Raw genomic sequence first — 13862 nt, forward strand, 5'->3', positions numbered from 1 at the left:
GTCATGTACTTACGAACAAATATTCTGTTGAGATTTAAAAATGTTGCAATCGAGAAATTTTTTCGGTACTGGATTCAGTACTCTACATGTTATATCATTACTTTATTACACGCCAATAAACGGGAAGTCTACTCAAATGAGGTAGAAGCATTGGTGATATCTAGTTACGAGCTAAATACATTTTTAAATTGAATGTATTGAAAACTGAAGCAGATTTCCATCTTAAAGACAGGTAAAATTGTGAAGCCATTTAAAAAATTCTGTTTATTTGCGAATATCACATTATCCATGGATGAAGACCCCCTTCCGTTTCAAGGTACAACATAGTGCACGACCGACGAAATATGCCTTAACCATCCATACGTTATACAACTAGTTTTCAAAACATATAGAAGTTTAGTCTCCATAAAATTCTGTGACTGAAGAGTTAACTATATCTCCGAAGTATTTTTTTAATGATTTCTTGAAGCCTTCAGCTGCCATTTTTTTTTGTTTCCTGTACGATTGTACAATTTCGGCCTTAGGCCATTTTCAAGTATCTAAAACGGAGGATTCATACATTGGATACATTAGTGACACTTGCGAATTTGATGTAGGAACAAGTCATATCAGTAGATATATTAGGTACATTATAACTTACTTTATGGATGATTTTTGGTAACAGATTGTCATATACGTCGTTGCTCCTATGACATCATGCTATGCTGATAAATTAATTCGAGGTGTTCACGCTATTTTAGGAGCATGATACCTTCGAGCAGTTGTTGCAAAGCTCTTATAAGGCACTTAACACGAGAGAGATTATAATTATTTTACAGAATTCTGCTACTTAACCTGCATATATGTTTTTGTTCCAAATTATATTTAATTATCGTTTATCATTGGTGTAAATATGACTGTATGTAATTTCTTTAAAATAACTTGTAAATATTTGTTCCTTTATTGTAGGTGCATGTCATTTTTGAAAAGTTGGTACAAATATCTTATATATCACATTTATGACAGTATTCTAATGAAATAGTACTGACAACCACAAGAGTTAACTAAACACTGCTTTATGGTTGCGTGGTCTTTCGCGTTACAGTCATATTTGTTAATGAGTGTAGCGATAATTTTACATTATATGCTTCTTTAGCGCTTCGCCCTAAAACTGGAGAAAGTTCTCTAGGAATTTCCTATTTCGCAGGTCTTTTTACTCATTTAAAACTTTGTCTGACTGATCTCTTAGATGTATGTAGATTTCAATTTCTTCCACTGCATCCATGATTTTCCTTTCTGTAGCTTATGTAACATTTGGAGTGATCCATCTATATTAGGTATCTTGTGGTTGGTGTCTTTTAAGCGTGCAGCAAATGTGGATGACTTATTGTCGCTTATTGTCTTGTGTTCTCTAAATCGTGTACTAAATTTTCTTCCTGTTTGTCCAATATAAAATTTGGGCATAGCATGATGTCATAGGAGCAATGACGTATATGACATAATCTGTTACCAAAAGATCATCCATAAAGTAAGTTGTAGTGCACCTAACATATCTACAGATATGACTTGTTCCTACATCAAATTCACAAGTGCCACTACTGTATCCAATGTACGAAACTTCCGTTTTAGATACTTGAAAATGGACTAAGGCCAAAATTGTACAATTGTACAGGAAATAAAGAAAAATGGCAACTGAAGGCTTCAAGAAATAATTCAAAAAATTCATCGTAGTTGCGGACGCTATCGCATTGAAAATCTTCGGCGTAACTTTAATATGTTACGAAAAACGAAACTCTGTGATCGGGCCCTGAAGACCACCCGTTGTCGACCGGCCATCATGTCGACCTGTGCTACGTGGTGTCACGCGGACGTGGTGTAGGAGGTCACAGGGTCAGCACTCCGCTCTCCCGGACGTTGTCAACGTTCTGACGTAAGAGCCTCTCAATCAAGTAGTTCGTCAGTTCGCATCACGAGGTTGTGTGCACCCTGGCCCTTTCTCCCGCACCCTGGCCCTTTCTCCCATCAAGGGGAAATCCTTGAAGGTACCGGGAATCTAACACATGACCTCTGCATGGCACCACCTACACTGACTACTCAGCAACCGAGGCGGGGTTTAATATACTAAATATTTAAAAACGGTGCAAAAAACACAACTTCACATCTCACAGCAACAAGAACAGTAGAAAAAGCTGAGAACCGCTTAGGGAGGTCTCTAGTGCGCGTTCTTTCATGTGATTCTAAAATCCATCAATAGATTGAAACATCGACCTGGAAATATCCCATGTTCGTGGGTAAGCTGACCTCAAAGTACAACACTCTACTCTAGAATGCTGATAGATCTGACTACAAAGTACAATGCTGGCGCAGGTACAACTGTTTGGAGAAGACCGTGGACATGTGGCTCCACAGCAGATTACCCAAACATATCCCCATGTGGACCCAGAGACATCATCATTTACGGGTGTTGTGAGAGCAGAATCATTAAGACTGATACGGGAATTAGCGGAAACGTAAGCCTGGTTGAATGAATAACTTTTTTGTTACATCACGTCGATGATCGTGCCCGGGTAAGCCATCACCCACGCGAACGCCTGCTCGCTAGTTATTCCACACGGGAAATTGTAAACCGGCTCGACGATTGCTTCCATTTGCCAGACCACAACAGAAGATCGTGTCTGTCACTTCCCGTGTTGAGTAATAGGCTTTCATTACGCTGGTAAAACATTTTATAAAATTTTAACAACACAACCTGTTTCCGTCAGAACTAATGTATACCGTGTACTTATTCAGAACTGTGAATATCGCTTACTACAGGTGTTTACTGCATTCTGTATCTACGGACAGTAACACAGGAATTTGTCCTCATTTGTTTACTGCATTTGTAGGTCGTTCGTAATAGCAAAGAACTTGCAGTAGAAAAGATGGATTTCACTGTAGGGAAGATGAACAAGTGCTCATGTATCTTAAGCTATGCATTTTAGAGCCCATGTTTGCTAGACTTTTTCCCTGTTTTGGTTCATACTACCACCTCTCAAAATATGGAATTCTTCTTTAACATCCTGTGTACCTCTAGAGTAATATGAGGCCTCTGAGGTGTGAGCAGGATTTCATTCAGCTGTGTCCTTGAGAAAGAAACGTGAAAATGAAAGAGAGAACTTAAAATCTGCGCAACAAGTGCCCAGGTAAGGTTACGCTTGCACTTTTAAAAGTGCAGTGACTGCTACGAGGCAAGTGTACAGCTGAAACCAACAGAGACCCAGATATATTTCACAAAATCTGATTCCTCTGTGAGTATAACGGTGCTTGATCAGTGATTATCGAAAAAAAAATACGTGAATTCCATCACTAATACTGAAAAGGATCATGACGGAGAGACCAAAAATCTCAAAGAAAGAGACTTAAAAAAAAGGCTATCAGTTAAGTACAGATGTGAATAATTAGAGTTTCGGAGCCAAGCTAGAGCATTACAACACAGGAAGAAAATGATAAAGTATGTATGCAAGTACGCTGGCGAAACCGTAGCTGAAATAAAGATAGGAGAACTCGGAAACGTAAAGAGAGAACGGAAAATTGTGAGAATGCTATTGGTCCAAGAGGTTACTAAAATTTAGGTGTGACTCTAAAGCGAATGATAAAATACTAGAGAAAGAAATAAAGTTCCTTGATGGCATCACCTCTGGAAATAAAAAGAAATGCAATAACTTGGTCAAAAAATTGGATACAACGACTTTCAATCTCGGTTTTCGGGTGGTTCGCATTCCAAGGATAGTACGAACAATAAGTGCCAGGCCACGAGTATACTGCAACGGTATCATGTGCAGAAAGAATACTGTGGGCAACGGCTTAGCGATAGCGTCAAGGTGGTTTTTCTAATAAATTTTTGCACTTACTAGTTCTGCAAGGAACTGAAGAGAACTTCTTTAATGCGTGGAATTAGAAGTGAGGTACTGGTTGAAGTAAAGCTGTGGTGGCTAGTAGTCAGTCATCTCTGCACGGTGCAACTTCTGGAAGAGGTCCTGGTCCTAACCATAATCAACACTGTGTTGTAAAGTGCACGATTTATTTTGCTAACATTAAATCGTATTAAGAGAAGATAAGAGGCAAAATTGGGGTAAAAACTGTCTCCCTGACAAGCACATTGTTCTTTCGTAGTACGAGTAATACTCATAAAATTTTAATTATGACTTCAAAATAACGAAGTTGTAAACTCTAAGGGAAAAAGTAAAAAAAAAAAAAAAAAAAAAAATCAAACCGGCGCACCACCGGAATTCTTCGAATGGGACGGAAATCAATATATGTGATGAACACGTACAAACAAATGAGATCAAAAAAATTGGATGATTTATTCAAGGAAAAGAGCTTCGAAAATTGTGCAAGTCAATAACACGTTGGTCCACCTCTGGTCCTTATTCAAGCAGTTTTTCGGCTTGGCATTAACTGACAAAGTTCTCGAATGTCTTCCTGAGGGATGTCGTACCAGATTAAGGAGTTAGATCGTCAGAATCCCGAGCTGGTTGGAAGGCCTTAAACATAATGCTCCAAATGTTCTCAACTGAGGAGAGATACGGTGACCTTGCTGGCCAAGTTAAGCTTTGGAAAGCACGAAGACACGCCTTAGAGACTTTCGCCGTGTGTGGTCTACCGCTGTGCTGCAAGGGGACTGCGGGTGTCAACGAAAGGGGCCATGTTTTATAATGAAATGGCACCCCAGATAGTGACCCTACGACTTATCTTAGAAGATAGCCTAAAGGAATGCCAACCTGCATTTAAAGCATTTATAGATTTAGAGAAATGGACACATTCCTCGATATTGTGAAGGTAGCAGGTATAAAATAGAGGGAACGAAAGGTTATTTACAGCTTGCGCAGAAACCAGATTGCAGTTACAAAAGTTTTAGAATGTGAAAGGCGAACAGTGGTTGAGAAGGGAGTGAGCTAGGGTTGTAGCCTAACTCCGATATTATTAAGACTGTACATTGAGCAAGCAGTAAATAAAATCTAGAAGAGATTTGGTAAGGCGATTTAAGTTGAGGGGGGAGCAATAAAACAAGATTTGCTGATGACGTAGTACCCGTTAAGGTCTTAGAAGAACAGATGAACGGAATGGATGTGTTAAAAAGAGGTTATAAGATCAGCATGAACAAAAGTAAAACTAGCGCTGTGAAATGTAGTCGAATTAAATCAGGTGACGCTGAGGGAATAAGCCTAGAAATTAAACACGAAAAGTACTACGTAGTAGACGAGTTTTGCTGTTTGGGTGCCAAAAATTTGGTGATAGCTGAAGTAAAGAGAATGCAATATGCAGACAGGCTATAGCAAGAAAAACCTATCTGAAAAAAGAATTTCATAGCATTTAATATAGATTTAAGTGTTATGAAGTGTTGTACCTGACGAAAATACGATCGTCAATATAACGGTTTATTCTTTACGTGCTCCGACACACAAATAAAGATGATAACATAAACACACACCACCTCAGCAGAAGCAGAAAATGCCGCAAGGTAAACACTGCACAAAGCAACTAATTTAAGTTAGCCTTAAGTAAGCGGATGGAGAGAGGACAACGAGTGGGAACTAGAAGATGTAAAGTATTAGTTCACTTTTTACAATATAGATATGAATTTTTACGTAACATTGTATACTGCACTTCCATAGGAACGTTCAGATTATTGACAATTTTCTGAATATTAAAGTATCACTGGATATAGACAATTTTAGAACACTCTTCGTTTCGAGTGCATGGTCTCAATGTTAATTTTCGTCATAAAATTTGAAATATACTCCTGCCCTGTCTAGGATGATTCTGTCGTCTTAATCGTTCATCACTAACTGGGGCGGGCCTCCTGCTCGGCTCTATATCAGCGTCTCGGTGCGGTGGCGCTGCGAAGCTGAGACAAGGTGTGGCTTCGCCAGTGCCTCCCATTCGTCGTTGCACTATGAATCGAGGCATTGTTATCTTCTGTCGTATCGATGCGAGATGCCGACTTTGTTGCAACACCGCGATCTTTGGACGACACCACAGGAGGCCTCTTCTGGAGATATTTGAAGTGCAGCCTTGCACTGAAGTGAAACGTGTACGATAAGCAGTTCAAAGGAGCAGGAAACAGAAGCTTTTGAAAATGTGCTGCTATAGAAGAACGTTGATGATCGAATGCGTAGGTCATGTAACCAATGAGGAGTATGGAATCGAATCGGAGAGAAAGAAATTTATGGCACAACTTACTGAAAGGACGACTCTGTTTATAGAGCACAGCCTGAAACTTCAAGGAATCGTCATTTGGGTATTGCAGGGAAGTGTGGGGATCAAAAATTGTAGAGAGAGGTGAAGAGATGAAGACCGTAAAAAGGTTAAAATGGATGTGGCAGTCAAATGAATATGAGACAGACGGAAGAAGGCAAGTAAAATGCTTACTTCAAAAGCAAACGCCATAACTTTTAATACATTTATCTCACTGTGAGACAAGATGATCAACGCCTTCATGGAATAATAATTGTTGTTGCTAGGGTATAATGATTGCACCCGAGTGTACATCTGTTCTTACGAAACAAATCTACGGCCACGGATGTCTTTCATCAGGGAACGAAAAATATGAAAATCGCATGGGGAGAGGTTGGGACTGTCTGCAGGATGTGTTAGGGCTTCCCAGATAAACTTGTCCAGCGTGGTCGAAACAACCTTGGCAGCATGTAAATCCTCATGGGTGCAGTCATGGTTCCGTAGGGAACCGCAAACATTTTTCCATGAAGGCACTACCGTCTAGTTCCACAGTGGGATAAATGTATTAGCAATTATAGCGATTACTATTGAAATAATAAACAGTTCACTTACCTTTTCCCATAATCTCGTTTTCATTTGACTGCCCCTTGTAGGCTGCAGTAGTTATTCAGAGGTGAAGAAGGTTTGCACAGGATAGGGTAATGTGGAGAGCTGCATAAAACCAGGCTGCAGACTGAAGACCACAACAAGAGCATACGACATCCATCGTTTGGAAAAATAGGGCGCATAAAAATGTGATATGTAGAGCCCACGAAGAGGGATTTCCAATCCAGGTTTGTTTTTCACATTAAAATTAACAATCCCACCTTCTACTATTCTCTTCAAAATATAAGTATAATTCTTCCAAACTTTCCACTCGAACTCTTCAACAAACAATATTACTTATTTCTTACCAGATTCATAACTACCAAAACCAAACATATCAGTCACTGGCATACAAACATTGTACTTTTTTTTTATAATACTCTCAATTAAAGTGGTTTTCCCTACACTCATATACGAGGGTGAGTGAAATGAAAACCTTAAATTTGCAATAACAAGTCGAAATTTCCCGCTGTTGTCTTGTAAGTTGGTAAGCGTGCTACAAACAGCGTGCAGTATGGCCTGTAGGTGGCAGCATAGTGCAGATGCACACACACACCGTCGCAGTATCAGTATAAAGATGACCGCCCCACTTGCGACTTGCATCAGGGAAGAACAGCGCTCTGTTATTCGGTTTTTGAGTAGTGGAGGTGTGAAACCTATTGAAATTCATCTAAGAATGAAGGTTCAGCACGGTGATGCATGTTTGTCACAGCAGCACGTCTATGAATGGAGTAGGAAGTTCGCAAATGGTGTGACTTCAGTGGAAGATGCTCATCGTCCAGGTCAGGCACAACGAGTTGTGACTCCACAGAACATTGCAGCAGTTGAAGCCATAGTGAAGGAAAACTGCCGAGTGGCACTGAATGACATTGCAGCATGTTTACAGATTAGTCATGGGTCAGCACCTCACATTGTGCATGATGTGCTCCAGTTTTACTAAGTGACTGCAAGATGGGTGCCACGGCAGCTGACTCCTGATGCTTGTGAAGGTGATGGCTTCCTGGGGACGAAACCTGGATTCACTTCCACCAACCGGAAACGAAGAGAGCGAGCAAGGAATGGCGCCATTCCTCATCACCAAAACCAAAGAAGTTTCGAACAGAACCATCAGCAGCGAAGGTTATGCTGACTCTCTTTCAGGACGAAAAAGGCGCCATTTTGGAGCATTACATACCTGGAGGGACCACTGTCACCAGTGCATCATACACAAATCTCCTAAAAAATCATCTGCGGGCTGCAACCAAATGAAATCGAAGTGGATTGCTGTCAGCAGGTGTCCTTTTGCAACATGACAATGCAAGGCCCCACACTGCCCGTACAACAGTTGCAACAATGACAGATCTGCATTTTGAGTGTCTTCCTCATCCACCATACTCACCAGACCTTGCCCCAAGTGATTTCCATATGTTTGGACCACTCAATAATGCAATGGAAGGAAAGAAGTTCCGTTCTGATGAAGAGGTACGCCACGCGGTGCATGAGTGGTTGCGTGAACTACGAAAATAATTTTTTTCTAAGGCAATTTATGCACTTTGTAAGCTCTGGAGGACTTGCATTGAGCGTGGGGGAGATTATGTTGAAAAGTGATACAGCTTTGTACCACTTCTGCACAATAAATAATATATAAAAAATATTTAAGGTTTTCATTTGACTCACCCTAATAACTGTACAGGTAAAGCTGTGGTTCGTACTAAAAACCCTGGCATTGTACCAAGATAGCACTTCACTTGCCCAACCAGTTAAAGATAAGAGTAATTTATAAAAGGTCTTACAAGCTTCTTCTTTGACTGAAAAGATAGAACAAACCTTTCTATAACATCTAATTTGTGATATTAAATGAAGGTTAAGGGCATTGGTTCACAGGTCCTTGTGTCTTTGTTGTTGGTATTTCTAATTTTAACATGACAAAGTTTGATGCTTTCGGTCAAAGATCTGGATGGCTTACAGTGGCTGTTGTTCACTATGGTGGTACATCTGCATCTACATTTATACTCCAAAGGCCACCCCACGGTGTGTGGCGGAGGGCACTTTACGTGCCACTGTCATTACCTCCCTTTCCTGTTCCAGTCGCGTGTGGTTCGTGGGAAGAACGACTGCCGGAAAGCCTCCGTGCGCGCTCGAATCTCTCTAATTTTATATTCGTGATCTCCTTCGGAGGTATAAGTAGGGGGAAGCAATATATTCGATACCTCATCCAGAAACGCACCCTCTCGAAAACTGTACAGCAAGCTACACCGCGATGCAGAGCGCCTCTCTTGCAGAGTCTGCCACTTGAGTTTGCTAAAAATCTTCGTAACGCTATCGCGCTTACCAAATAACCGTGTGACGAAACGCGCCGCTCTTCCTTGGATCTTCTCTATCTCCTCTGTCAACCCGACCTGGTATGGATCCCACACTGATGAGCAATACTCAAGTATAGGTCGATCGAGTGTTTTGTAAGCCACCTCCTTTGATGATGGACTACATTTTCTTAGGACTCTCCCAGTGAATATCAACCTGGCACCCGCCTTACCAACAACTAATTTTATATGATCATTCCACTTCAAATCGTTCCGTACGCTTACTCCCAGATATTTTACAGAAGTATCTGCTACCAGTGTTTGTTCGGCAATCATATAATCATACAGTAAAGGATCCTTCTTTCTATGTATTCGCAATACATTACATTTGTCTACGTTAAGGGTCAGTTGCCACTCCCTGCACCAAGTGCCTATCTGCTGAACATCTTCCTCCATATCGGTGCAATTTTCTAATGCTGCAACTTCACTGTGGAATCAATGATATTAGGTTTATCATCTTAGGCCGTGAATTTATTTTCTATTTGTTCTTTGAGTTTTTTCTTTGTTCTTTTCAAGAACTATAACTTTTATTTTAGGAATTTATTATTTAATAATTGATTATAGAGTTTTTGTTGAATGAGAACTTTTTAAGTGAATGGCTCTATGGTTGTTATGACTTTAATTTTGGATTGAATGTACGTTATTTTTATGTCTTTTGTTACGTATATTTCTTCTTTGGTAATTTACTACAGAGAGGATTATATGTCAGGGGAAATAATATAAATCGTTTTATTGTTATTATTGGCCTTGAAAGTATTAATAATCATGACACTATTACTGACCACACTTTTAATATTGGTGAAGTTTACAGTAAGGACATTGGTAGTTCTTATTTGTATTTTACAATGCCTTTCATTGTTAGCATACGTAGTCGTCAAGGGTGACGAGGATGAACTATTTAAGTATGGCATAATGGTCATGATATGTATGAAAATGTATATTTTTGTTGGTGATTTGACTTAGTATTATCATAAATATAGACACCTTCTCCTCAAAAAAGAACGCAATAATCTTGCAAAATCCGAGAATCGATTCTTCTTGGTTTTGTAGCTCTCAGGGGCACTCTGCAATGTTCTCTGTGAGTCGCGCGCAGAATACGTAGTCTTCCGCGCTGTAGTAGTGTACTTCGCGTATGTGCCGGCAGTCTAACACTATCATAACGGTCGCACTTTGATTTTTTCTTTTCTTTTGACGTGGTAACAAACTTTGTGAGTGTTTTCTGAGGGGCGACCGTGGCAGGACTGACCTGCCGGTGACGGCGACGGGCAGCACGCGGCAGGCGAGTGGCACGGGAGGCGGGTTGGCTGCGGCGGTGGTCTCGCCGCCGGCGCTGCCAGCGGTGGGGGTGGCGATGGGGGCGGTGATGGCGGCGGTGGAGGCGGAGGCGGCGGCCGGGCCCTTGCGCGGCCACGCCACCGTGCCCTCCCACTCGCGGCCGCGGCTCAGCTGCTGGAACATCAGCTCCTTGCCCTCCATCTGGTTCAGCTCCAGCACGTTCCGCCCCAGCAGCTCGCGCTGGCTGTAGCCCGATATCTTCTCGCCGGCGCGATTCACGTACTGCAAAATAAATAAATAAATAAATAAATAAATAAAAAATAAAAAATAAAAAAATAAAAATAAATAAATAAAAAAAAATACTCTTACTAGTTCACGGAACCAATTATTCATCATTTGGTTTTGAAGCAATTTCAAAGGCCGCGTTTTCAGACAAAATTACAGGATTTCAGGTCCGCCTGTTACACAGATAACTCTTTTTAGGGTTCCATATGTTAATAAGTTAAAACAGAACCCTTGTAAGACTACTATGTTGTCCGTCTGCCTGTCCGCGTCTTAAGGGGAACGTAGGCGAAAGCGATCAAAATTGCAATAAAAAAATATTGGATCTACATTTACTACAGTGTATTGAAATATCAATTCCTGAACATTACTTTCCAATTCCACCCATAAGTGTGATTAAAAATAATAATGGGTAGAAGCTTGCACGGGGTCATGACCCTTTCTTGTTCTGTATTTCGTCCTACTACTCATTCCTGTGGTGTTTTTTTCCAGTTTCATGCAGTCACAATCAGGGGAACGTTTCGGTGTTTTACCAGATTCAGAACTTCTACAGAAGTCTTCTTCTGTAGTGGTCAATCCAAGAATTGGTTTGCAACAGCTACAATGGCGGCTTGTCTCCATTCTGTGCGTCTTTCAGCTTTTCTCTTCATTTCTTTATAGGTGTTACATCCCACATCTTTCACGATTTGATCCATGTACCTCAGCCGTGGTCTTGCTCTGTGTCTTTTTCCCTCGAAATATCCCTCTATGATTGTGTTCAGGAGTCCTTTATGTCTTAATAGATGGCCTGTAAATTGCACTCTTCTTTTAACAATGGAACTCCAGAAGCTTCTCTTCTCACCTGCTCTTTCCAGAACCACTTCGTTTGTGACCTTGTCGAGCATTTTGAGCATGCGTCTATAGCACCACATTTCCAAAGAATTTAGCTTCTGGTCTTCCTCTGTCCCGAGAGTCCATGTTTCACACCCATAGCATGCCACACTCCACACATACGATTTCAAAAATCTTTTCCTGATTTCAAGACTGATGCTCTTAGATGTTAAGATATTTTTCTTATTGTTAAAAGCAGCCTTTGCTTGAGCAACTCTACTTCTCACTTCTGCCTTGCTCCTTCCATCCCTGGTAATATTACTGCCCAGATAAGCAAATTTATCAGCTTGTTCAAGCAGTTCATTGTCTACATGAACTTGGACTTTCACTTGATCTTTTTTTTGTCGCATGCCATTACTTTTGTTTTTGCTTTATTAATTCTCATATTATATTCTTCCCCCATAACTTTATTTATTCTATTCCGTAGGACTACAAGATCTTCACTTTCAGCTAGGACAGCTATATCATCGGCATATCTTATCATATCTATTCGTTGGCCATGAATTACTACACCTGTCTTTCCCCTTGCTTTTTTCAGCGCCTCTTCAATGTATACGTTAAAGATAACAGGGGATAGTGCGGAACCTTCTGGAACACCTTTCCGTATCTGCACCTCTTATTGTTTTGTCCGTCCACGGATAACTGCTGTCTCGTATTTGTACAGGTTCCTTATCATTTTTCTATCTTTATAGTCTAACGATGGAAAAACTCAAAATCCTAATGAAATTTACAATTCTCTGATAGGAAAATCATACAACAATATAACATTTGTTTCCGGACTGCTGACGAATTTGCAGTCTATGATGCTTGTTTATAGTTTTTAGTTGTGCCAATCTAGACAGACTATGGCCTCTACAGAGGCTAGGATTTGATCCAGGAGTTTTCACACTGCCGATATTGAAACAAATCGATAACAGGAGAACTAGTGCAGCTGACATTATTGTTACTCAATTAGAAAATCAGGTTAACTTAAGAAGACAAGCAACGAAAAGAGAGCTTAAGGATGAAGAAGAGAATCCATATCGTTTACACCAATTCATCCAGATCATGTAAGGCCTAGTAGAAACATGTCAAATCTTTGATTCAGGTTTCCCGTAACTTACATTTTGGTAACTTTATGTACCTTTTCGTGAATAATCAGTGACTTTATAGACTTAATTTTGGTATGGAATTAGTCAATACTACAGTGAAACATTCTGTGGGAAAATTTTTCATTTACTGCAATAGCAAGACACTTATGTACGAGAAAAGCCTTAAGATTTGATATTTTCTTTTCACAGTAATTTGAAGAGCAATAAAAATCTAGCAAAAGAAGATATCAATACTCTGTTTTCCGCCGCGCGGGGTTAGCCGAGCGGTCTAGGCGCTGCAGTCATGGACTGTGCGGCTGGTCCCGGCGGAGGTTCGAATCCTCCCTCGGGCATGGGTATGTGTGTTTGTCCTTAGGATAATTTAGGTTAAGTAGTGTGTAAGCTTAGGGACTGATGACCTTAGCAGTTAAGTCCCATAAGATTTCACACACATTTTAACATTTGATCCCGGCGGAGGTTCGAGTCCTCCCTCGGGTATTTGTGTATGTGCTTGTCCTTAGGATAATTTAGGTTAAGTAGTGTGTAAGCTTAGGGACTGATGGTCTTAGCAGTTAAGTCCCATAAGATTTCACACACATTTGAACATTTTTGAACTCTGTTTTCCAGATGTTTGTAATAGTCGTATGTCAAACTTTCTGCAAAAAACATTAATTTAGTTCTGATGGATTTTTCAGAAAAGGAACATTTGTACTCACCTTATTGAAAAAATTTCAGTTGTCTATAATAAAAAACTTATAACTTCAATAAGCATGTAAACGTATGTGTGTACCCATACCACATTCCTGAATAACTCTGCCAAATTTAGTTACATTGCTAGCAAAATTTTGGACTTCGTAAGGTTTCTTCAAAGTATTGCAACTTCGCATACGCACCCACGTTTTTTTTTTTCGAAAACGAGGAAAGGTATCGAGTTGAAACTTACGTCAAATACTAAGGTCTACGGTACCTTGGCGGTGTAAAAAATTTAAGCTTCTAAATCACGGCGGCTCAGGAAAACCGATTGGGAACGTGGAGTCGCGAGAAGTAAACAGAGCAACAGGCGAGAGCAACGGAAAGATCGGAGGCAATCCCAGCCGTCGGCGCATTTAGACATGACAGAGGCAGCAAGCAGCTGTAACAGCAGGCCATCAGCACCACCTCGTTTTAATGCTGCGAGGGAGGAGCT

General features: G+C 40.5%; 1 protein-coding gene across 1 annotated transcript in view; it reads right to left on the bottom strand.

Moving 5' to 3' along the window:
* Nucleotides 1-13862, bottom strand: part of LOC124615911 (high affinity cAMP-specific and IBMX-insensitive 3',5'-cyclic phosphodiesterase 8A) — a 1662866-nt gene that overhangs the window by 271711 nt on the left and 1377293 nt on the right. The window contains exon 9 of the mRNA XM_047144089.1: nt 10426-10736. Within this exon, the coding sequence (XP_047000045.1) occupies nt 10426-10736 (311 nt within the window). The remainder of the gene's footprint in view (nt 1-10425; nt 10737-13862) is intronic.

The sequence above is a fragment of the Schistocerca americana genome, chromosome 5, assembly GCF_021461395.2.
Source record: "Schistocerca americana isolate TAMUIC-IGC-003095 chromosome 5, iqSchAmer2.1, whole genome shotgun sequence".
NCBI classification, from domain to species: domain Eukaryota; kingdom Metazoa; phylum Arthropoda; class Insecta; order Orthoptera; family Acrididae; genus Schistocerca; species Schistocerca americana.